The sequence below is a fragment of the Cydia amplana genome, chromosome 6 (assembly GCF_948474715.1).
Source record: "Cydia amplana chromosome 6, ilCydAmpl1.1, whole genome shotgun sequence".
NCBI classification, from domain to species: domain Eukaryota; kingdom Metazoa; phylum Arthropoda; class Insecta; order Lepidoptera; family Tortricidae; genus Cydia; species Cydia amplana.
The window spans coordinates 20,584,222-20,611,714 of NC_086074.1; the positions used below are offsets into that span (position 1 = coordinate 20,584,222).

Consider the following 27,493-nt stretch of genomic DNA (forward strand, 5'->3'; position numbering starts at 1 on the left):
AAAAAAAACGAACTTATCATTCGAGCGGAATTAAAATTAAAATTTACATCCGTAACAGTTACGAGTTTGAGAAAATAGGGCAGCCAATTTATAGGTAAGTACACATGCAAATGCATAGTGCACTCTGTTTAGTAAACTCGTCCAAAACAAAGAACCAGTATTGGTAAGAACAATATACGTGATTGTAGGTCAGATTGAAACTGGTCAAAGTGATGGGCCTGATATAAAGCCATTGTGTAACGTGTCGTGACACGGGGCATATGTCGGCGCTTACGCCTTTGTCCACCGACGCATGCCTAGTTTTACGAGCTCTGCGTAAAGTGGCGGCGATGCGATATGCGATAAAACTGCGTTGACACGACGAATTACCGATTATACCATTACTGGCGCATTTTACGCGGAATTATTGCAGTCACAGATCCAATTGGATTAACAATTGTTAGGTCAGGCGTTGCACTCATGCGTTACAATTAATACCTACCCTATGCTAAACGATAGGGTCTGGTATGTAGTATCTCTATTATAAATTATAAACTGAGCACTTACAATATGTGATGTGTACACTGTGAACTAGGTAGGTAGGTACAGGTACATGTATGACAACATTTACATGCTGCAAATAAATCAAGTAGATACACGCAACGCCTATACAATTCACATCGTCAACGAAAATATCGAAATATAGCAGAAGAATAAGAAATGTATCGATATATCTGTCGCTTTCTGTATACGAGTCTACAGTGGGTATTCACATCACATCACATGAAAAGGTTTATTTACTATTCGGCTCATTAATCGCTACCAGTCGGTCACCCGTCAAGGTCAAAGTGTTGATAAATAAAAGACAAGATAAAGTACATGGCCATATATTGTCCCCTACGGCGGCTGCGGCGCGGGCGGGTCGTGTCGCGCGGCGGCGGCGTGAGGCGGCGGCGGCGGCGGCGCGCGGCCCGGCTCGGGCTCGGCGTACTTGGGCGGGTTGGCCCACGGGTCGTAGCCCAGCACCGACAGCATGGGCGCCAGCTCCGCCATGTCGGCGCGCACGTCCGCCGGGATGGCCGACACCCACTTGTCCAGCGCGTCCAGGTTCACGGGCCGCACCACTTGGTCCGACGACCGTTCCACGCTGTGACACACAAACACCACCTCATGACGAGTAGGCACCGGAAAATAGCGATTTTTAAACTATAACAGGAATTGGTTTCTGGACGCATTCATCTTGTATTTCTGTTAAGGCTCATTAACCACATCATATTTATTATTCTTAAGCTTGCGTTCAAAAATCAACTCCCTAATTCTTAAAAAAATCGATGATCAAATTGATCAATGTTTTCCCGCGATTCAAAATAAGCCTAGTTTACGGTACCTACTCGACTGGCTGAAAAATAGGCAAGCCTGTGTGAATCGAGTTATATGGAGTCCTCCGATGTTGCCTTATCAGTAGAGCAGTGTCAAGGTTATTAATGATGTATCAGCATTGATATAGTATAAAGAACTGGATACCCAATCAGCCGCCAAAAATGGCCCCACAAAAGTGATGTCAAAACAGATCATGCATTACTTTTTCGTTTAGTCTTGTTTGAAACGCTCAAATGTGAAGTTGTCAACAATTACGAAATGTGCCGTTAAAATATGTAAAAATAACAATGATAAAACAAGGAAAAAGGATGGAATGTATTTCTTTCGGTTAGTTCTTTGGATAGCATTACATAATTTATGTAATCTGTTGGTAATTTTATGGTTTTGAATAAATTAATTTGTTAGTACCAAAGAAGGGATGTTAAGGAACAAAAATCTAATGAGTCGATGTGAGGTCAATATTTTTTTATATTTTTATATGGAATTCATAAGAAATAATATTATGTTTAAATTCAAGATTTCCAAGAAAACCTATGCGACGTGCAAAGTGGACTGCTATTTAATTATAGCAAGAGATAGGGGTGATGCAGTTTTAAACAAAGCAAAACGGCACTTGTGTGTTCGGCCCATTTCCCTGTTTCCGACATATACACCACCAATAAGGGCTTATATCGACTAACTGTAAATGCTAAACCTGTCGGAACACAGTGACAACCACAGGATTTTTTTTATAAAGTATAGGTAGACTTTATAAAAAAAATCCAATCAGTATCTAAATGTCCCCGTGCACCCGCGCTATGAGTAAATGTAGATCTTAAATACACAGTTATTTAATAAGTAGAATTTATTTCAAGGAAATTAGTATTTAAAGACGTATACTTACGAATTAAAAATTTGATTTGTTTGAATTTGAACCACGAATTAATTTTATTTGAGCTCCCGATTAAATTAAATTTGTTTTATTTATTACTTCAATTGGTTTTCCTGTACAGTAATACATATTAAAGTGTACCAAAGTGACTCCATTCGTTCATTATTCTCGTTTGACGTTGTTTGACGTAAATACGTTACGTTTAGTGCCATCGGACTAAATTTTTTAACAGTGTTGGTACTTATGTTTGCAAATTTGACACTTAATGCTTACGACATTAAGCTCTTTTCTGTACGAAACATTTATCTTGACTCAAAATTTACGTAAGCGTTTTTATCATCAATGCAAATGGTGCGAAACGTCATTGGGATCCACATTTCTTGACGTTTTTGTTCTGCTTTGTGTGTCTATTTCTTTTATATTAAGTCAGTGTGTATCAGTCTTCGTTTGTATTTATTTACATAATTCTTTGTGCGGAGTGAAAGTGAAAACGTTAATTGTATGCAAAAATACGCAAACAAGTTACCGTTATTGTTTTAAATGCATAAAAATATTTCACGGTAACTCATCGTTTTTAAGGTTTCGTACCCAAAGGGTAAAAACGGGACCCTTTTACTAAGACTCCGCTGTCCGTCCGTCTGTCACCAGGCTGTATCTCAAGAGCCGTAATCTTTCATGAGACAGTTGAAATTTTCACAGATGATGTATTTCTGTTGCCGCTATAGCAACAAATACGAAAAATAAAATAAAATAATTATTTAAGTGGGGCTCCCATACAAGTAACGTGATTTTTTGCCGTTTTTTGCGTAACGGTACGGAACCCTTCGTGCGCAAGTCCGACTCGCACTTGGCCGGTTTTTTCATTCTTTTCAACCATGACGAAAAACTAATGTGTTTTTTTTATTTAGGTCAAGAGTCAACAGCATACTTATAGCAGAACATGACGGCTACTTAGGAAGGAGGAAGAATACCTGCCTACACTTGAAAGAAAACAGAATACTTGTTCCTATAAATCATGAATTAGCATAATCACAAACACTTGCACGCAGCCACGGCGTAAAATAGGTATGCACATAGACAATGCTGAACCTTAATTCGACAGACGTAACTTTAACTTCCTGACAACATGGCCAATAGTATTAGACAAACTGCGGCAACGCACTCGACTTACTGTTGGTGAACCTTATTCTTCGTATCGACATAAGGTCTAGTAAAGGTCCAAGAATGTTGCTTTGCTGTCCATTCTTATTAACTTATGTCGATTTTATACACTCTTGGACAAATTTAGAGGAACGAAAAAAGAAGGTTTCATTACTAATTTTGAAATTACTTTAGGTGCAGGCCAGTAATTAAAGGTAATAAATAATATAAATCCGAATTATCAGGTAGTGCGTGAATGCGTGTAGTGTATTAGGTAGGTACCTATAAATCCTATAATAGGTACTACACATTGTTGTTTCATTTTAATTCCAGCTTAGATATTAGTTAGCTTCTAATGACAAGAAAACTATTAACTATTGGCACACTGTGTTATTATCTTTTGTTTTTCTGTGACAGTTAGCTATTTAAGGTGACGGTAGAGGTGGGTAAATTTTCAGATTCTGTCAATTTACCCCATTTCACACACAAGCGCACTTCACGCACACTACCTCACTTTACTGGGACAGGTCATTGACCCATCAAGTTTTTTTAAGATAGCGTTTTGAGTTTAGTGTTAACCACTGACCTCTTTTGAGGAACAGAAACTGTAAAAACGTTCCATTGAAAGAAGAAAGAGAAACAATACATTAAATCTTGCTCTCCTTGTCTGTTCATGTCACACGTGACGTATTTAAATTCTAATTTAATTCATTTGATTGTTAACTATTTTCTGCATATTATGGCTTTGTCGAGATACGCGTTTTGTAAAGTTAAACCGAATAAACCCAGATGTCATTAAGTCAGATGTAAAATGTTATTTACTACTCTATACGGTTATTCATAAGGCGAAAAATCAATTCAATTAAAAATTTAAATAAATAAAGTTTCGGCAGAGTGGAAATTTAATTAAGGCCGACAAAATAAAATTTAATAATATATGTCGGCTGATGTACCCCTAAGATCTTTACAGATTTACTTGTACGAGTATCGTATATTCGCTATTTATTTTGCTATTAAATTTATAAAATTAAAATAAATAATTAAATATTATACTGGCATTCCATCGCTATTATTTCAGTGCTGAACTGATTATCTTCGATCGTAGCCTTGATGATGTAGTTGTACTTACACTTACGGCGGTAGGAGCGGCAATGAACCCCGCGCAGCGTAGAACGAGAGGTGCGTTGGGATAAATGCATATACATATAATTCTTCGTGCGTCTGTCTGTCTGTCCGTCCGTCTGTCACAGTCTATTTTCTCCGAAACTACTGGACCAATTCAGTTGCAATTTGGCACACATATGTAAATTTGGCACACAAATGTAAATTTGTGACCCAAAGATGGACGTGTAACGTAAATAAAATGTATTTTAGAGAATTTGAAATACGGTAGCCATTTTTGGGGGGGGGGGGGTAAATGAAAAAATTAAAAAATATGTTTTTTAAACTATATAGTGTTACATATCAAATAAAAGAGCTCATTGTAAGAATCTCAAAGATATATTTTTTTTATAATTTTAGGATTAATAGTTCAGCAGTTATTCATGAAAATAGGCAAAAAATGATCATTCTCCGCCCACTTTCTCCGAAACAACTGGATCTAAAATTTTGAAAAAAATACACAAAGTAGTTCTTTACCTATATATGTCAGGAAAATCTATAAGAAATGTGCAGTCAAGCGTGAGACGGACTTAATATACGGAACCCTTAGAATGCGAGTCCGACTCGCACTTGTTTTTGTTTAGCTCTTATTAGGTTTAAGGAGTTTTATGAGTGAAAAAAGAAGTTTTTTGTTTTATGTGCCCGTGTTATTGCCGATCGATTGTGTTTTAAACGATAATTAGACAAAAAAACTTGTTTTTCATCCAACGAATATAGATCCCCATGACACATCTTCCAAGTCGCCTTTGGATAGGCTTAATTTTAAAAATAATTGAAATAATGTTCTATATCATTCATACTTGCAAAAAAAGACTAAAAATAATTTACGTGACCAATGCTTATTATTAGTAAATATCTTACAATTTAATATCTGATATATCACACGATACAAAAAAATGGCCGCAAAGTTAAAAGTTTATTTATTTACGTTACTAGTCCATCTTTGGATCACCGACTCTTTGTCATATGTGAAAAATGTGTACCAAATTTCAATTGAATTAGTCTATTAGGGGCAGACACACAAGTGATCTTAAAAGGGATTTTTTTCTTGAATGATTTGTATGTACTTACCCCAACGCACCTCACGTTCCACGCGGCGCAGCGTAATCAGTAAGTACCTAATAATTAGTGTCCGACCGAAACACAAATTTCTGTATATATAAATATTGTTGTCCTACTTGCTCCCCAACTTTTGGTCTTTATCACATAGTTTAGTTTCATAATACGAAGTACTATTTCGTATGTTTCGGCCAGGCCGAAAGATTCGGCCGTTTTTTGGCCGAAACCGAAACTACGGCCGAAACATGATTTTATGGCCGAAACTGGCCGAAACCGAAACCGAAACCGAATCTTCGGTCGGACACTACGAATAATCACAATGGTCTTAAGTACCACAGACCCTACTGTCGCTTAAGTCCTTTATGACAATCTCTGCCTATTAGAACTTATAAAAAAAAAAGAAACCGAGTAATTATATCCAACTACCGAACCTGCTTACAAATTTTCTCGAGATATTTGAGAAATGCAAAGGAGAACATTCGAACAAACGAAAGTATTTTTGCCCAAGCTGAAACGGAGACCTTCAGGTCAGTGATGGTTTAGGTACAGTCAGCTGCAGGTCACCCCTGCATAGAAGATTGTATGCAGGGGTGGTACCTTTTCTCTGCAGCTGACTGTACACCTATAAAAAATTGTTGTACCTGCTGCAATTTTATACCGGTACCGTACTTTATATTTCAACAGGTATAGTACCTTCAAAACGAAGCGGTATTGATAAATAATAACGGTACCGTACCGCCTATAAATAATAATAATAATTCAGCCTATATACAGGGTGGTCCAAACCTTGACGTCCAAAAATTTTTTTTTAGATTCCTCACGTCGTGGGCTATCAGAATATACCCCATGTATGTTAGCCGATTTTTCGTAGTTATCGAGTTATGTTTTTTTTTTTACTTTTAACTTTTCATATGAAATTCCGGGGTTCCCATACAGAGTGGCTAAAAAATAACTGCATTTCCGTTGCCAGGGAGGTTTTGGGATTATACTGAGCAACTTTTACAATGGGGCCAACCCCGAAACCGCGAAAAAAAATTACCCTTCCATAGAAAATGGACTAGCCAAAATGTATAAAAAGCCAATTTTTTTTTCGCGATTTCGGGGTTGGTCCCATAATAAAAGTTGCTCAGTATAATTGCAACACCTCCCTGGCAACGGAATGCAGTTATTTTTCAGCCACTCTGTATGGGAACCCCGGAATTTCATAGGAATAAGAATAAGAATAGAATAAGAATAAGAATTGTTTATTGCCACATACATGAACATAAAATAGAGTTAGAATTACTTACATAATAAAATAAAACAGTTGTTATCATATACAAAACAAAAGTGAGAAGATCTTTGTATTAGGCAAAGGGTTCCAGTCTCAGCGTGTGCCGGGCCTAGGTGCCCGGCGCTGGTTTTCAGACCGGTCCCAGACTAAGGACGGTCGGAGAATATTACCTACATAGGAAAAGTTAAAAGCTTAAAAAATCATAACTTGAAAAGTACGAAAAATCGGCTAACATACATATGGGGTACATTATGATAGCCCACGATTTTTGGACGTCACGGTTTGGACCACCCTGTATAGACAATAATCTCAACGCTAGCCCAATGCGGATTGGGGACTTCACACACAGCTTTGAATTTCTTCGCAAATGTATGCACTACGAGTATGCAGGTTTCCTCACGATGTTTCCTCCTTCACCGAAAAGCTAGTGGTAAATATCAAATGATATTTCGTACATAAGTTCCGAAAAACTCATTGGTACGAGCCAGGATACCAATGAGTTTTTCCTTACCGCTTATACCGTAAAGAAATAATGCAGTCTCTGCTTTGCACGATTATTGTGTGGACATAATTCTTATAATCACCGAAACATACATACCTCTACGCACAGAATGTCATTGAAATAAAACATTGTTTTTTATAGTAAATTAATATAACATTCGATTTATACACATAACAATAAGCAGGCCAGGCCGCAGCGATATTGGCCTGTAAGCTTCATCTCGGTCTCCAAATCCGCAAAACTCGCTGGTACTAAATGCTGGTCTTGCCGTTATTAATTATCTTGATTCTTGAAGATTATCAGAACAGCACGTTACGTAATAGCATACATAGACGGAACGAACGTCAACAAAGTAGGTGTAGACACTGCAAGTCTTTAGGTATTAAACGAATTACGCTTCGTATTAATAGATGAGTAATATTTAAATGAACATATAATATTCTCTAACATAAATACAAGATTACAATTAATTGACATCAAAAGTCATTGACGTACAGAAGTCATATACATTTTTATAATGACGCAAAATTGATACCAGCATAATGAAAATCAATCCCAATCAGTAAAACGAGTCTTTAAACTTTTTTCATTTTAAGCGGGTTTTGAAGGAACAAGTTACTTAAATTCGATTGTAATCGTATTGTTTTAGGATAATTTACTGCTGTTTTCGACCGTTACGACCCGTAAATAACAACAACTCACATTTAAAATTTGACTGGAGCTCGACGTGATTATATTTATTTACCCTATTTTATGAAATACAATTTATCTACTGGTATACATTTTCGTATGCGTATATGATGAAATGTCTTTATTAATGTCAAAAACGAGCTATGACGACGTACACGTCTGCTTCGATGCAAGGCCAACGGCCATCTGACTCGAAGAAGAGTTTTGAGTGATGTCGTCAATGTATGGAAATTATACGAAAGTTTACATTTGGGATTGAATTTCTGTGTTGTATTTGTGAGTAAAAATATAAGTAGATAATAATCTGGTAGTTTAGTTATCTAGCCTTCAAAATCCCACAACAACTCAATTACTGTCAAAGACAAAACTGTAATGCGTCTTGCTCAAACGGAACTCCATATTTTGATTTTTGGACACTTTTAGTGTCGATTTGTAGAGAATTACAGGAAATAAAAAAAAATATGGTGTGAAGAGCCGGTACACGGCTTCTTCGTGAACAGATTTACGTATGATTTAATGCAGTTATTAATCATTCATTGAACAAATTGATTGCACAAAGTGAGGTCTAAATCGAAAACGTCATATACCGTCCCCTTAAACAAAGGCAATTACTATGAAAGATTCAATTTCATTAACTTGAGATAAGCTGAAGGCGAGGTTCCACGGTAACATATACTTAGGTGTAGCTATATGTATATATGACATAAAGAAAACAGCAGGAACAACATGGATAAGAATAGCAAGAGACCGACTAGCGTGGAGAAATCTTGGGGAGGGGAGGCCTATGCTGCAAAGCAAGACAATCTGCAGAAACAAAATAACCGGTGCCAAAATGAAAATAATAAAAATAAAAGAAGAAACAATTTAAAATAAATATGTTAACATAAAAATAGGTACTATAGAAATATGTATGTAAACAAGATTGTTAATAAAGGATTTTATTATTATGTCTTTTATTCATTTAATTTCTTAGATTAGAATTTAGGTTATTTATAATATGAATATAAAAGTAAAATATAAAAACACTTACAAAACAATAAAAAATACATATAAACACATTATAAAAAACACATTATTATTATTATTCTCTTTATTTATTTCAACTCTTAGGCTAGGTTATTTTATAATATGGATATAAAAATAAAATACAAAAACAATACAAAATACATATAAACATATTATAAAAAACCTAACCTAGGGTGCCGCCAGCAGCGGGGCAAGGCCCAAGCTGCCGGTGGTTATTATTATTTTTTATGTATTCATTATTTAGATTAATAATAACATATTTAAATGTTTACGTTATTTTATTGAATGACATTGACATGAATGACAAGACTATTTCTTCTATGGCCATAGAGGTCTCCTAATACAAAATAGGTATAACACCTCCGTCGCAAATCTCTATGATCGGTCTTCTGCATCTTGAATTGGTATTACCGTGCTCAACATCTGGTCTATGTGTCTTTTCCAAATATCTCCAGAATCCGTCTTAATCTCGTAATGGAGCCGGCCCAGAGTTTTAGTTACAGTTCCAAATTGCCATTTATTACGTCCGCTAGTATAATCTCTTGCTTGAACTCTCTGGCCGACAGTAAATGACCGGACGGTGTGGTTCTCTTCGGACCTTTCAGGCCTTGTCCCCACATCTTCCCCCCTGGTCTTGAACTGCACGTGCAACATATTTCTTATCGTTCTTTTAAACATAAGTTCATATGGGCTCTTGCCGGTGGTAGTACTCGGCGTTCTCAACAATCGCTCCTTTACTGCTAAGATTTTGTCGTGCAGATTACCTGGTTCAGCGTCCATGCATTTTAGAGCCTTTTTAATTGTTTGGACATATCTCTCCGCTTGACCGTTGGTAGCTGGATGGTACGGTGCGAACGTTTTATGTACTACTCCTTTTTTCTTAAGGTAATCTTCGAACTCTGTTGAAATGAATTGACGTCCGTTATCAGAAACGAGTGTTAAGGGAAACCCAAACGTAATAAAAATCTCATGTAATTTTCTGATACACCAAGAGCTGGTTGTCGTTTTGGTTGGGAAGATTTCAACCCATTTAGTGAAAGCATCGACAACTATAAGTAAGGACTGTCCTTTCAGAGGTCCCGCGAAGTCAATATGGAGGCGCTGCCACGGGCCGGTCGGAGGCTCCCAGTGGTGTAGTGTAACCGGTGGGGGTTCGTTTTGGTGTAGCCGGCATTCACGACAGTTTCTTACTACGTCTTCTAATTCTTTGTCCATATTTTTCCAATAGACGTAGCCTCTTGCTAGTAATTTCATCCTCACCATACCGAGATGTCCTGAATGTAATTCATCCAATATATGTTTTCTCAGCCCTGCTGGTATCATGACTCGCGTTCCCTTTAAGATACACCCATCTTGAATGGTAAGTTCGTTATCGTTGTAGCCATATCGGCGAACGGTCGTGCCCGCCATTAACGCTTGTAATAGGATGCTGTATTCGGGATCTCTTAACGTTTCTTCAGCGATTTTCACACGGTCAACCGCAATGGTGTTCATTTGATTTAATTGAAATGCGGTATGTACATCAATTATATTGGGAGATATTGTATCTACTGGAAATCTTGACAAATAATCTGCATTACTATTATCGTTGGAAGTCCGGTACTCGATTGTGTAGTTGAAACCGGATAGAAAATGTGCGTAGTGGAAAAGCCTCATTGTGCTCATTGCTGGCAAGGTCTTGTGTGGGTGAAAAATGGTGGTTAGCGGCTTGTGATCAGTCACAAGTATGAATTTGCGTCCGTAGCAATAATGGAAAAACTTTTTGAGACCCCAGAACAGCGATGTAGCCTCCTTGACTATTTGGCTGTACTTTTTCTCGCTACTTGTTAATGAGCGCGATGCGAATGCAATAGGTCTATCAGATCCATCCAGTAAGCGGTGCGAAAGAACGGCTCCCAGACCCGTAGGTGATGCATCAGTAGCTAAAACCAGAGGATGTTCTGGGTTGAAGTGGGTCAGTACTCTATCGCTGAGTATTTCTTTTTTGATCCTATTAAAGCTTTCAGCACATTTCTGTGTCCACACGAAGTGTGCGTTTTTCTTAAGCAGGTTATTCAAAGGCGTAGATATTGAAGCCAAGTTCGGTATAAATTTGTTATAATAATTAGCCATGCCAAGGAAGGTCCTTAATTCATTTACGTTACTGGGTGGTTTAGTATCTGTAATGGCTTTTACTTTGTTTTTATTCTTGTGTAAACCATTTTTATCAATAATATGCCCTAAATACTCAATGCTCTCCTTCATAAAATGGCATTTGTCTTTGTTCAGTTTCAAGTTGTTTTCATTTAATTTTTGTAATACTTGTCGTAGTCTAGCCAGTAGTTCTTTTTCTGAAGATCCTTGAATGATGATGTCATCGAAAAAGCATTTGACGCCGGTGATTCCTTGTAGCAGTTGATCCATGAATTTTTGCCATAAATTAGGGGCTACTTTGACCCCGAACATGAGTCTGTTTACTTTAAACGTTCCCTTATGTGTACTGAGGGTCTGCATCATGGCACTTTCTTCGTCCATCATCATGTGTAAATAGGCTTGGCTAAGGTCTAATGTACAGAACAATTCTCCTCCATTCATCTCTACCAGGATGTCTTCTATGATAGGGATGGGGTACTGTTCATCTCTAATTGATTTATTTAGGGTGACCTTATAATCTGCGCATAAGCGTATGCTACCGTTAGGTTTGACAATCGGTACAACAGGTGTCCCCCATTCTGAGTTGTCAATCTTTGTGATGACTCCTTGTTTACATAATCGATCTATTTCGTCATCTACCTTATCCTTTAACGCATATGGAATGCGTCTAGGTTTGACAAAGATTGGCGTTGAATTTTCATTTAAGGTGAAACGACCTTTGTAGTTAGGTATACAACCTAGGGTACCATCAAATACATTGGGAAATTCAGAGATAAGTTTTTCGATGTCTGGGTGTGTTTCTAAATTGAGCTGATTAATATTATCCATGTCGAATAAATTTATTGCGCGTATCCATGTTCGGCCGAAGATAGCATCTAAGTCTTCTTTCATAATGTAGAGTTTTCCATCAAATATTTTATCTTTGCATTTGCAAGTGACATAGGCTACGCCAAACGGTACGAAAACTTCTTTCGTGTATGTCCTCATTGTAATTTTAGATTTGTATATTTTACACCCTGTATTTAATTTCTGGAAATCTTTGTAAGACATGGACGACAGGGCCGCACCCGTATCTACTTCCATGACGGTGTCCTTGTTGTTGAGAGACACGTTTATCATAAACTTATCTGTGTTATGGGATTGTATTAAGTTCATATCCCAGGGTGTGTTGTCATCGACTGTTTTAGTTGAGCTATCCGTGTCGTGATCTTCCGTGAGTTCATGTTCTATTTGTTTGTTCGCTTGCGTAAATCGTAAACAAACTCGAGCAAGATGGCCTTTTCGCTTGCACTTGGTACATGTGTCATTTATGCTTCGACACGTATTTGCTTGATGTTCTTGACTTCCGCAACGGAAACATTTTCCCTTTAAATCTTTAATCGAAAGAGGTTTGTTATCCATTTTACGTTTAAAACTATCGTATCTAGTTTTAATTAAGTGTTGATCTTGAGGTTCTTGCGTAGAGCAGTGTGCAGGTGACATGTAGGTACTGTCCGATTTTGCCAGTTCGAGTGTAGTTGCGGTTTTTATTACGTCTGTGAAACTTTTTACCTTTACTTCCTGCAAGAGTTTTGTTCTTATATCGTTGTCGCGTAAACCTCTTATAAATTGTAGAGTAAGAAATTGATCGCAAATTGATTTCTTGCAGTGAATACACGAAAACTCGCAATCTTGGCACAATCGTTTCAATTCAGAGGTATATAGCATGACTGATTCATGTGTATCTTGTACTCGCGTAATAAATTTATGTTGGCATGCCCAAACGCTAGGCTTTGGATTTACATATTCCTTCAATATTTTGGCAACATGATTGAAATCCATTTCACACGGATTGTCGGGTGCACATAAGTCGTAGGCCTTTTGGTGTAGGTCTGGTGGTATAGAGCTTAAAAGCATTAGCGTCCGGGTTCTTGAATCTTCACAGATATTTAGTTGCATGTATGTTTCCAACCTTCGTATGAAATTTGTGAAGTCTTCTCGATCATGATATGGTTGAAATGTGATCTTGGGTCGGTGTACAGCCACGGGTGTATTATCGCGCGTGCCTTCAAGACTCCGAGCGTGCTGCGACACCGACACGTAAGTTGAGGATCCCTCGACAGCGGGGGTAGGGCGTAAGCCGTGTAACTTCATTTTTAATTGCAAAATACATTCCTCTGTCGCGTGGCGTTGCTCGATTTCGGTCTCTATATTTTCTGTTCGTGACTCTATTTCATTCTGGATGTTGTCAAACTTTTTCTCGTAATTTTCAAGGCTTGTAAGCCGTTGACATATTTCGAAGTCCGATGTAATGTGTAATTGTTGTAGTTGTTGGTCTAATTTTGTAAGTTGACCACGTACCGATGCCCGCAAGCGCGTAAAGCGTTCTAATTCCTCCGTCATCGTCGCCAGTTTTATGTATTCATTATTTAGATTAATAATAACATATTTAAATGTTTACGTTATTTTATTGAATGACATTGACATGAATGACAAGACTATTTCTTCTATGGCCATAGAGGTCTCCTAATACAAAATAGGTATAACATTATTGTATGTATATTATTTGCAGGGAACATTTCTGTACAAGGATTTTACATGAAGGCAAGTACATAAGTGCTGGTTTCGCCTGCTTCATGCGGATCCGCCCACCTTTTGTTATGAGAAATAGTTTGGCGGCGGCAGGGAGCGCTTTGCCTACATTTATTTCCGAGGTCGTCTCTGATAAAACTCTTTTCACTTCCGATAAAACTTTACACGTTGATAGTAGAACTGTAACTTTTTAAAGACATGCCCAACAATCGTTTTATCTTAAGCCTATCAGAAGCCTCATCAAAAAAATTGGTATTTAAATTAAAATGGAATGGAATAAAATGTATACTTAAATAAGAACAATAAATAGGTATATAGGCGCGTGCCGCGGGCGCTGCACGACACCATCGCAAGCGCGGACTTCTGGCCGAAGAGTGCATGTGTGTGGTGTGGGTGTTTCCTGAACCTGCCGAATCCTACACCGAGTCAGACGACGGCGCAACGGAGCCACGCTGTTGCGTCGTAGTGTTACTTGTTTTCTTGTATTCTTTCACAGTGCCTTGGTTTTTACTGTAATGCTGTGTCACTTATTTGAGTAATAAATAAATAAATATTCTGGGCCTAGTGCCTAAAAGTATTCGGCTAACGTGAGTTCGACAACAGACGAGCACCCGATGGACACACTTAGATGCCCATCAGTGGATTATCTTATCGCCACGTGGATATGTGGACAGGTGGTCATTTATGTCGTGTCGTGTCAAGCTACGTTACGTGTTACGTGTTTGCAGTAAGATATACAAATAGTCAATGAGCAGAATGGAAAGCGGTACGCACTCGGACAGCGCCACGCCGTTGGGCTGGTTGATGTAGCGCTCGTGGTGCAGCACGGCGTCCGTCCAGGGCAGCTCGAGGAAGGCGAGCGCGGCGCGCAGCGTCTCCCGCGGCCGCAGCACCAGCGCCTCGTACCGCACCGGCAGGCAGCGCGTCGGGCCCAGCGCCTGCACACAACACACACGGTACAGTCACCTGCAATAATATGTTACTCTTCGAAGGCCGCATAAATATCTGAAACGATCTTATTTGTAGAGCGTGTCACATATTTTTGCGGCCTTCTAAGAGTAACATATTATTGCAGATGACTGTACCACTCTACAAGATCAATCTATTTTAATTCTAGACACACAAACACGGTTTGAAAATTTTGGTACTACTTTCGTATACCTAGTAATAAGTAGCTATACGTGAGCATAATAGAAGCCGTGGAGAGGCGCGCTAAAAAATAGGTAAAATTATACTTTTGCATACAAAAAAAAATCGTTTTCATTACGACCCTATTTTCAGAGCTAGGTAATTGGAATTGTCACCGGCAAGGCTATCATAAATATAGCCCCTGTTTATATAACTGCAGCGTGCTACAAGTATCTAGCGCAACATTTCAATTAGGTATCAAAATTGCATTACGATTTAAAACATTTCAACATGAAATTTTGCGCAATGAAGATCGAATGGCATTCCAAATGAGAAAATCATTTCTCGATAGGAAAAATCATAATCGCGTCGGTTATGCAAATTTGCACTTGCGCTTACGTGTTATACGCGCAGCGGAGTTACGAGTTCCGATAGCATCTTATATGTATAGCGACTGTGCTTTAGATGCAGCACGGTTTGTAAAATCAATGCGATGCTGAATCGCGAGTCATTTCTGGATGTATCTCAGGAGTCGGGACGGGACCGACTGACATACTCCAAGAGAAGTACTCATCTTATATGGCTCGCCATAAAATAAAATAATTGTTAATCAACAGTGTGGCTGATAATATACCTAATGCTTGGTACCTTACCTACCTACTGTATACTTGCCCAAACTCGGTTCTCTGAAGTCGGCCACACACGCTAGGTTTTGCGTGTCGGTTTTGCGTGTACAAGCAATACCAACAGGCACGACCGAGTTTCATAGGGCACACACACGTAACGACAAACCTGCACAAACTCTCAGTTCAAACCATCATGGCAGCGGTAGCGGTGGTTGACGTCGCGCTATTAGGTTTATATTTCGTCAGCCATACACGCATACAAACCATGAATCCACTCCACACTTAAAAAATAATAAAACTGGCCAAGTGCGAGTCGGACTCGCACACGAAGGGTACCGTGCCATTATCTATTATAACGCCAAAAAAATCGTGTTTTGTATGGGAGCCCCACTCCGAATCGCACTTGGCCGGTTTTTTAGTATTTGTTGTACTAGCGGCAACAGAAATACATCATCCGTGAACATTTCAACTGTCTAATTAGCCTGGTTCGTGAGATACAGCCTAGTGACGGACGGACGGACAGTGGAGTCGTAGTAATAGGGTCCCGTTTTACCCTTTACCGTTTTACCTATCAAGCCTGGCAGCCACACACGTTTGCCTGCGCAGGCGAAGTACGCAAGCACAACCGAGCGGCAAAAAATATAAAAATTTTCATATTTCAAATTTTGCTTGCGCAGGCAAGGACTCATGTCATACACACGTTCAGTTATACCTGCACAAATGAACTGTGCAGGCATAACCATCGGTTATAACCTAGCGTGTGTGGCCGGCTTAAGTTCATATCATCCGTAACTCTCTCAAAGCGGCTGACAAAAGGATGAGTAGGCTAGTGATAGTGTCTATAATTAAGTAAAGACGAGTATCTAATACCCACCTTACACTGCTGGTACATGAGGCCCACGGCGTGGTTCCACTTGGTGAGGCACTGCCGGTACGACGTCAAGTCGAACCCAGTGATTGTTACCTGCGGAAACACATTGTTTATCAATGTATCACTATACTCGTAGGTATCTACCTATACTAGTCCGTAGAAGAGAACCATAATCGCCCGTCAGCGGCGAGTATAACCCGCGGAAAACCACATATGTATATTCTTACTCAACTATGCTCGATCGGACATCACCATCAGATCAGATATGGGCCATCATTTATTATTGTAATTAGGATATCTACCCCATTGTTCCTTGTAAAACCTTCACATGTTATAACAACTATGTATGTATAACATTATCACATCAGCTGTGACGAGTATTTATTCAACAAAAACGTGGACATATCACCGACGCGACGTTCACAACTCCTTCGGTTTTTATATCCGGCAACGTTACGCGTGTGAACTCAAACATAACTCAACGAAGATATAACACTGTATACAAATGCATGTAATTTATGCCATATTGCACTGCGATACGTTTGACCGATGAATAATACATTTTTTTCTCTTGATATTGAAAGATTTTCCTCTAACTTAATTACTATTAATAGATCATAAATAGAAAAAGTTCTGGGAAAGTTCGTGCATGTAACGTGTGGCACGCACGACTGATGTTCGCGGAATGTCTTAACTACCAAATCAAATATTAAAAAACATGAAAGAAATATCTACATATATGAACTAACAGGTAATTATATAAGTAAATAAAGGGCTGAGTCTGGACCGCAACAATACTTTGAAGAGAAGCTCAGAGTTGTGACGCTCGCTTGCCGAGTACGAGCGAGTTTAATTAAATTCGGGATAATCATGTATAATAACTATAATAAGTGTTCTTTGGTTCGGCAGGCTTGTTATGAATCTTGAGGTCACGATATATAGGTACAGTTGGCGCCTGGTACCACGTACGTCTGCGTTCGCATTACAATGAAAACTGGGCGGCACAGTTAGGTATAGAATTATCGCGCGTCTACGTCCAGTGCGTGCAACTTGCTAGTTGTTTAGTTTGTTGGCTGCTAACCAGGGCCGCACACATCGGACCGTTGAACCCATGCAACGCCCACACCTTACACACGCTATGTCGTATGAAAAACTTAACCGTCTCTATTCAATCTTGCTGATTTTCAGACTCCAGTAAGGTGAAGGAACACATTGTTGGGAAATGGAACTGAGCCGTGGCAAAATGCCGAGACAACGCGGGCAAGATGATCAATCTGAGGAAAGGTTGAAGATTACGTATCCATACCATTCTTCAGACCACCATTCCAGGAGACCATTCTTCCTATACTGGTTCAACCAACAAAACATTAAATATCAGCAGAGTGTATTGTATAATTGTTGATGTGTTTTTTTTTTGCTTGTATGTAAATTCCATGTTGACGTGTAAACATGAAGTATTGATTGCAAAAAAAGTGAATGAATGAAATGAGTGAGTGAATGTACCTTAAATGTAAATAAAAACGCTTAATTATATTTTTAATAGGAATCAAAAACAGTAAAAAATAATAATAATATACATATATACTTGGTGTAAAATAATAATATTTATACATAAAATGCCGGGACAAACGCGAGAAAGAAGAAGATACATATATACTTGGTCATCTTGTCAGTAGAAAAAGGCGGCAAAAAATGTAGGCGTGAAGGGATATCGTCCCATACAAAATTTGAATTTTGCGCCTTTTTTACTGACAAGATTTGCTTGACCAGCTATATATATTATTATTTATTATATTATGATATGATATGATATGATTTATTTATCTCACAATATACAATTTCACTTAAAATTACACATGGTAGATTGTCAGGGATTTATATTGTGGTTGTCAGTTTTATGTTCACATACTTATGCATATCTGACCTTTATTTATTCATATAACCCATTTATTTTAATAAAATCGGTCAAGATATTTTATTTTCTGTTTTGTTTGAAGTCGATGAAATTGATCTATATAATACTTAACAAAATAGTTTAAAGAAACTTTTTGGTCTTTCTTGCAATTCACTGTTGAACTTGCTATCGGTACAATATTAGAACAGTAATTTCGTGTGCGTGGCCATAACTCTCGTGAAACTAATACCTATTTATCTTTTACTTTTGGTAAGTTCAATGTTGGAGTGTCTGACCTTGCGGCTGATGATGGAGTGCACGGTGGCGCGGCCGTCGCGCATCATGAACAGGAACTTGGCGTTGGGGAACAGCTCCAGCACGTAGCCGCCCATCTTCAGCACCAGCGGGTCCTTGTTGCACAGCCGCGGCGCCGGCTCGCCGTGCCCCGCGATCACCTCCAGGCAGAACGCCGCGATGGCGTTGTCGAGCACCGCTTTAGAGACGCCGGCGGCCTCGAGCCGCACGGACTCCTTCGCGGAGTGCGCCCAGTGCTGGCGCATCTGCAGGATGCGCGGGACGACGCGCGTCTCCTGGCCGCAGCGCACGTCCGGGTGCGCGTCGAGCATGGCGCGCATGAGCGTGGTGCCGGAGCGCGGCACGCCGCCGATGAAGATGAGCGGCAGCTCGCGGCCCTCCACCCACTGGTCGGGCGAGCGCATGCGCGCGGCTCGGGGCGCGCCGCCCGCGCCGCCGCGCAGCGCCCACACCAGCGCGCCGCCCAGCAGCAGCGCGAGCGCCCAGCGCCAACGAGGCGCGCGCCACATGCCGCCGCCTGCACGCACACAACTACCGTTATTATTACCGAAAAAGGGTTGCCAAGACAGTAGGTAATGTATGATTTTAGAAGAACCCTACCTCGAGTCAGACTAAACCTTGAACTAAGTGTAGGTAAACCGAGCTACTAATAGAGGGCAAGCAACTAATGTACCGAACGCGCTCGTTATTTTATGCGACTAAATTCCACGAAGTCAAAGACAACTTAATTGCAACGACGTGCAAAGTACCTAGATTTTTATCTAGCCTACATGTAGGCTTGATGTAGGTATTGAGAAAATATAATCTGTTCTGGCGCTATTGTTACTAGTTGGCTTGGAACATATCAGTTGGTACCGCATATAAATAAGCAGGATAATATATTATCCTTTTTGAACTAGGCTTTGAGCAACTCCGGGTTCCAACATGTCGGAAGGAAGGAGCCCAAGCGATATCTTACCGTACAAATCATTCTGGCATTTTTTGCGGGGGGAAACGTGCACACAGTCACACTTCTCACTCACTACATACAAAATCCAATCTGTGATGACGACACAAATACATAGAAAATAAAACACGTCAAAGACAAATCTTGCACACCTCTATCACTTGTTGCATCGCCAGAGGTACAGTTGTGCCTAATGCTTCGGGCCGAAGCCTTCGGCAGAGGGGAAATATGTAGTACGAACGCCGTCTCCCTTCCCGGTGTTGCTCGAAGTTTTTGAAGTCAGTTTTATTTTTATTTTTGTAAAATGGTTTTGATTTCTCTTTTACTTAATGCTGAGTGCTGCATGGTTGGGCTACCTAGGTTCTGCAGCGCTTCCGCCATGTTTGCGGAAGGCGCGAACCGACGGCTTTGCGGCAATTATACACGAAAGTAAATTTCGAAGCCATTGTGTATTTTAAATTTTGCGCGAGCGCCACGTGACACGATTATCGTGCACGCCGAGCGGCAGCCCACTGCCATACGCCTGTCCGATGGGCGCGCCGGCCAAATGTACCTAAACTGCGGAGTGACACCCCCCTGATTATACGCAAGAAAGCGGCCTCGTTGCTGCATAGAACCAGTGACAAACGGCATTCTGAGGATGATTGCTGGCCATGTATAGGTACATGTTGCCCAATAATGTTAACTTTAATTAAAAGTCTAATATAACTTTTTTAAGTTTTAACATCTTATTTTATCTACTAACCAAAATGAGATCACTGTTGTCTTAAAAAGTTAATAAACGAATTGAATTGATTTCTCTTTTGCGGTGCGAATCAAACAATTAAACTCTTTGTTGGTGGAAACGCAAACCTATTTTATAAAATCCATCTCCCGTTCATTAAGTACCTACTCGTTCGCGGTGGATACCGTGCTTATGAAGAGTCGACGGTCGACACGTCTGATTCCGTCGCACTCGTCACGTCATTAAGTAGTTCTTAATTACCGGCGATCGCTTGCGCAAGTGCTTTCTACTAATCGCAACTGCTAATAATAAACCTGCCATTATTAGATCGTAAATATTTTCATTGCTACAATTATTATTGTTTACGCGTTTTAATAAATCGTTAAAACGAGGTCGAAGCTAATATTGACTAACACAGTTCTGAACTGAACCAATTAAATAAGATTTTCGAATATTGTGTTTATCCAGCTGGTTTCTCTATAAATAGTATATGGTATATGTCCTCAACTATTTTTTCAGATTTGGAACTTTCATAAAAATATGGTGGAATGTTCCTATTTGATTATTGTATGTACTTTAAAGTTCAATTTAAGTTCACGATAGCATATAGCTGCTTTGATAGTGCACGACACCTTGCACTTTGTGACTATGCGCTGAAACTTGGCACAGTTGATCCTTAGGTGGTCTTGAGACTCTTGAGTTGATAGAGACCGGGAGACAACGAGAGCCACCTCACATTTAGTGGGGGGGAGGGGGGAATTTCGACGCTGCCGCGCTTCAATTGAAGCCACATTTCTCTAAAGCTATAGATATTAGGGCATGTGATATATCATTTTCAGATAAATTGAGGATGAGGAATCTATTTTTAGAACATAAACAATGCACTTTCTAACAAAAAAAATGAATAAAGTAGAAAAGAAGATTTTTATATAAAGATTTTTTTATAATTACCATTTTTTTTAAAGTATAACAGAAATCTCAACACAAAAAATATAGTCGTAAAACTACACTTATCTAGTTTACTATATAAATTATATATAGTTTATTATATAAATCTGTTGAAACATGGGAGATAAAAAATAATATTCAGCGTGGGTCAGGGTGATCTCAATGCATGATCGTCCGTGAAGTAGGGCTTAGGTACCGTTTTAAACACACGAATGGTGAATATATTATTGTTTTAGATCTGTTATCGCCACTTGCATCATCCCACTAACCCAGGGTTAACCGGTTAAACCTGTAGTTACCATGGTTACCAGTACAATTCGACACTGAGTTAACGGTTTAACTGCTTAACCCCGGGTCAGTGGGATGGTGCAAGTGGCGCGTAGTATTTTAAATGAAAAAATCCTTATCAAGACTTATATCAACCGGGATATGAGCCGTGATTACCTTTTGTATTTTTTTTTTTCAGGTAAACACAAACTTACTATCAGCTACAGGCATCGTCACAAAAAACTACAACGATAAAATCCGCATCAGGCTTCGTCAACTCACTTACTCTAAAAATACACATTAATAACAAAAAAAAATAAATAAATAAAAAATAATAAAAAAAATCCTACAAATAAAATACACCCCCCAACTCCAACTGCCAGCAGGCAGTGTACCCAGCAGGCTGGCCGCATTTCCCCGTTGAATAGCGATACTTATTCTCTGGGCAAAATACTGGCCTGCCCTCTGGTCAGGCCAGTATTTTGCCCAGAGACCGAGTATTAAGTACTTCTGAACAGATTATTTTGAAAAACGCATTGGCTTAGTGGATGTTGGGTGGGGTAGTGGACATGAACATCCACCAACCCCCCTGTTGGGTCCATGTAGTAAACCAGGGCTGCCAGGTATCTACACAGGCTCCAATTATAAGGATGGCGGAATATCATGTAGAATGGAGAGCCTTGATGCACAGAACAACATATGGCATCATATGATTGACAAACAAGATTTCAGATCAGGTTGATTAGGGTATTGCCATGTATTGTTAGATTGTAAGTATGCCTATGCCTGGTTAGTACAAAAAAAACTATATTAGAACTAAGCATTATAATTGCAAAGATACTGGCACCAATATAAACCACCTGTTTTCCTATTCTAATATTTCTGAAGTGTGTCATACTAAAACTCCCTTTCTAGAATTGTTTACAGTTAATGTTATTCTGTGTACTATCTCTATGTAATATGCATTAATTCTCTTCCTACTGCTCAGAATACTCTGACCCCAATTTTGGCTTTTGAAACATTAAACTCTAAACATTCAATGTTATTTCTTATTTATTCTTATCACTTATGAAGTTATGAGGTAAACGGCGTTGTGGATGGAGAAGGAAATATATTTCATTTCATTTCAGTTGATATCCTACTAGTACCACATCCCTACAAACTCTGTCACATATCAAACTCACACATTTCCCCTACTTGTACGTTGTAAGTTGTGTGTTATGTACCGACTATGTGCTACTCGTAACATGCAAATTTCGAGTTCGTTTCAACTTTACTTTTATACAATGAGGAAAAAACTAAAACTGCAACATTTACAGGCCTCTATGTAAACAAATTTCAATAGCACATGTTCAGTACACGCCAGCACATTCTAGTGAAGATAGTAATCCCATAAACCTATTAGGAAACAGGAAAATTGGTCATATATATGTCGATAGTGAGATTGTGTAGTATGTGTACTCACCTACATAAAAATCCAAACTATCCAAATATATAAGTTACTCGTAGCAAATGCATTTCTTTAAATAGAAAATCCAATTTAACTGAAAAGTGCTCGAAGCCGGCGGCGCACTGCAGCCCGCGCTTGAGCTGGCTCCTACAACAACACGTAGTGGGCTCAACGGCCAGCGATTCCGAAGCTTGCAAAACAGTTCTCAGTTCTCACACACCACAACCGAATTTATGCGCCTCCAATCGATTAAACTAGCATTTGATTAGCAATTACAGCTCTAACCAAAAAAGATAAGGAAATGAAAATTAGTCTTTTGTTTTTTTTCAATTAAATCCAGTTTGACTGTGTCTGTCGAATCCTAGTCTTACTATGCCCTGATTGCCCTGCCGTGACATTGACAGTTGAATTGACATTGGTGACAGTGACACATACGTGAAATTACCAATCTGACAGATGTAGAGATGTCCCCAAGATGTTCCAAAACACATAGCGTCGTGGATATTCACCGGTCAATTGTCTTTATAAAGCACGTGCCTTCCTAAACCTTGACGTTGGCGGAATCATCGACAATACCGATGGAGCCATAAGCCATAACACCCCAAAGATTGATTGATTGAAACACATAGCATAAGGGCGATTGTGCACTACAATGAATTTTACTGTCCGGCAGTCCGAGTTTTACGGTCCGATATGGCACGCCATTAACCCGTCAACTCACACGTGTGTGACGTCACCATAAGCGTTCTGGCTCTGGCTAAATGTATATAGTAGCTTGTGCACTAGACGTAATTTTACCGTCCGACATTTTACTTTTCCCCATTCCGGACAGTTTTTTTCCGGTCCGAGATGACAGCCATGAAAAACGTGTTTATGCTTGTGCACTATATTTGCCTACTATATTTCAGTACTAAATAATCAAAACGACCAATCACTATTGGGATCCAAACCTCAAAAGGATTTGATTTAAAATAAAAAGATCACATGAAATCGTTCAAATCTTTATTTAAGTCAAACTAAACCGGCTCCAACCCTACACCTCTGACCCGAGAAGATTTAACCTGGCAACAAACTCGGCGGGACACATATTTTCAAAACAACACATAGTTTCTTTATTTTACAAAAGTAAGCTTCTAATGGCACATAAGAAATCAAAATAACACTTGTAATAAAACACTTAGCTAAACGGTTAAAGAACGTGAGAATCTATAAGCTTTCAGAATAATCCTTCAGGTATAAGCCTTCAGGAACGTAGCGAATTAGGCACGAGCTTGGCTAACGTCCGATCTCTAGCGCGGTCCGATCAAGAAGAAGGAAGAAAGTCCCCGCGGTGGAGCCAAATTCAAGTTGGCCAACCTGCCTGACCAGTCTACCAACATAACGACAAAAATGCCAACTCGTGCCTACGTTCACTCAAGATACACCTCTTGACGTTCCAAAGCCTTCTACCTGTCATCTTAGTTCAACAATACGCCAATAGATGGTGGCGTTACTCTCTACGCAACTTTATTATTCCGTGACAAGCAAATAATACGTAGCCAAACATTGCTAATCGACTTTATACAGGCGTCTAACGTATGAACTGTAACGCTGCAATACGTCCTTCTGGTGTCTCGCTCCGACATATATAATTTTTATACAATTGTACAAGGAACTTCAATTAAGCTTATTCATTTTGGAATGTAAACGTCATGTCTCATTTTGAGGAAAAAATATTCACTACACTGGCAACATTTATAAGAAATGGCGGCTGACGAAACTTTGGATTTTTGTATTTACGATTTTACGATTACGTAAAAATATCACATTAAACTCGATAGTCTCGATACTTACGTGTGAAATGTAATTTCAGTAGGTTTGTTTTTATGATATGATGCGTTGTGACCTTGTGACACCCATTCACTGCACAAACAACCATCATTCCAGTGTTTTTGATTTTTAAACGGGGTGTACACAAACCGATTTGACCTTGAGAACTGCCAGGGCCGTTCGAATACGGTGACACGACGCACTTGAAATGGCTTCACTTGGTATGTACGAACCACATATCTGCACAAACAACCATCATTCCAGTGTTTTTGATTTTTAAACGGGGTGTACACAAACCGATTTGACCTTGAGAACTGCCAGGGCCGTTCGAATACGGTGACACGACGCACTTGAAATGGCTTCACAACCATCATTACAGTGTTTTTGATTTTTAAACGCGGTGTACAGAAACCGATTTGACCTTGAGAACTGCCAGGGCCGTTCGAATACGGTGACACGACGCACTTGAAATGGCTTCACTTTATTATACTACTCTTTGGTACGAACACTCGATCTATGCCTTATAAATCTATGGATGGGAGACGAGCACATGGGAGCGGATGGGGGGCGGGTTCACACTCCTACATTGTAGTCCGCCTCGTAGTCCGCCTCATTATATAGGATTGTGTAAGGGGACTATGGGGGCGCGGACTACGTGCCGTCCTACAACACCCAAGTAGGATGCCTCTTGGGTCCTACAAATCCTGCAAGCCCCGCCCACCGCTGCAGTCCGCCGCGCAGGATTGTTTGTGGGTTGACGTCCTACGTTGCGGACTGCCGTGTTTGACGTAATATGACAACAGTGCGCGCAATTTTTTCGAAATTTATAAAGAAAATCGCTGTTTGTGGGACCAAAAATCACGCAATCACTCCAACAAACAACGGAGGAACAACAATTATTACCAATACTTAAGAAATATGACGCTCTCTGACGAATTTTTAGCAGTTTCTTCTCCCACACTCTTTTTTAGGGTTCCGTAGCCAAATGGCAAAAAACGGAACCCTTATAGATTCGTCATGTCTGTCTGTCTGTCTGTCTGTCCGTCTGTCCGTCTGTCTGTCCGTCCGTATGTCACAGCCACTTTTCTCCGAAACTATAAGAACTATACTCTTCAAACTTGGTAAGTAGATGTATTCTGTGAACCGCATTAAGATTTTCACACAAAAATAAAAAAAAAACAATAAATTTTTGGGGTTCCCCATACTTCGAACTGAAACTCAAAAAAATTTTTTTCATCAAACCCATACGTGTGGGGTATCCATGGATAGGTCTTCAAAAATGATATTGAGGTTTCTAATATCATTTTTTTCTAAACTGAATAGTTTGCGCGAGAGACACTTCCAAAGTGGTAAAATGTGTCCCCCCCCCCCCGGTAACTTCTAAAATAAGAGAATGATAAAACTAAAAAAAATATATGATGTACATTACCATGTAAACTTCCACCGAAAATTGGTTTGAACGAGATCTAGTAAGTAGTTTTTGTTTATACGTCATAAATCGCCTAAATACGGAACCCTTCATGGGCGAGTCCGACTCGCACTTGGCCGCTTTTTATTTTTATCCAATAACAAGAAAATACATAGCAGCGGAGCTATTTTCTTTTTTTTTTTAATTGCACGTAACATTTTCAAGAGTAGGTAGACCGACACTAGTGAGAAACGAAGCAGTATGATGGACGGCAAAACAGTACCGTGTTATTTCTTGCTCCGTAGTCCTGCAAGGCGAACTACAATGTAGGAGGTGTGTGAGCTATATCCTACCGCGCAGTCCTGCGAGCCGGACTACAATGTAGGAGTGTGAATGGGGGGCTTCATACAGGAAAACATTATCGATTCTCGAAGAGATGGAAGTAGAATAGCCAGTTTAGACTCTGGGCTCGCGGCTCGGCCCGCGGCGCGACTCGTGGCGTGGCTCGCCTCGAGCGCGTAAGGCCGTCGAGCTAATAATTACACTCTAGCCTCGTGGCTCGGCTTGTGGCACGTCCCGTGGCTCGTAAGCTCGTCGAGCTAATATATTTTAAACACTAAAAAGCGCCACGAGACGCGAGTGTAAGCGGTGGGCTCGTGGCTCGTCTCGCGGCTCGGCTCGCGCTCGCCTGGCTCGCGTAGAGGAGCGGTTTTTTGGGCACGAGCCAAAGGGGCTCGCGCGAGACGCGCGCTTGCGTTCACACTCGCGTTCGGCTTGTCATTCGGTTAAAAGCGGTTTAGACTCTCGCGCGAGCCACGAGACGAGCCGCGAGCCGAGCCACGAGACGAGAGTGTAAGCGCTGGGCTCGTGGCTCGTCTCGCGGCTCGGCTCGCGCTCGCCTGGAAAGCTGCTTGCACTCAGTGTAATCAGTAGCTCGACGGGCTAACGCGCTCGAGGCGACCCACGAGACGCGCCGCGAGCCGAGCCGCGAGCCGAGAGTCTAAATTGGCTATTATAAACCTTATGCCGTGCTGTTAGTGTTTAAAATATATCCCACCAAAAACATTTTCATGTAAAATGTTGCCAAGACGAAACCATAAGGCTCGCACTGACAAAAAGTTATCAGATCTCTTGTAGAGCCAAGCTTCTAACTCTACAAGCCCTAACTTCACAAACTCTACACCTTAGTCAAAATATGTGGCTTGACCGTTTCGCTACTGTCACATGGACGTAAGGTGAAAAATGTATTCACTATTCATTATTTTTTATAATACAATAGTTCTTGGAGTAACGAAACGGCCAAGCCACATATTTTGACTAAG

The 27,493-nt window shown here is 39.9% G+C and overlaps 1 protein-coding gene across 1 annotated transcript; it reads right to left on the bottom strand.

Moving 5' to 3' along the window:
* Positions 1-850: 850 nt before the first annotated feature.
* On the bottom strand, positions 851-23,328 carry LOC134649061 (protein-tyrosine sulfotransferase). Its single transcript, XM_063503774.1, has 5 exons — positions 22,970-23,328; positions 18,601-19,136; positions 16,414-16,503; positions 14,560-14,723; positions 851-1,126 (listed from the first exon to the last, which is right to left on the bottom strand). The coding sequence occupies exons 2-5, from the start codon at positions 19,126-19,128 to the stop codon at positions 877-879; spliced, it is 1,032 nt and encodes a 343-aa protein (XP_063359844.1). The 5' UTR covers positions 19,129-19,136; positions 22,970-23,328; the 3' UTR covers positions 851-876.
* Between the last annotated feature and the right edge of the window lie 4,165 nt (positions 23,329-27,493).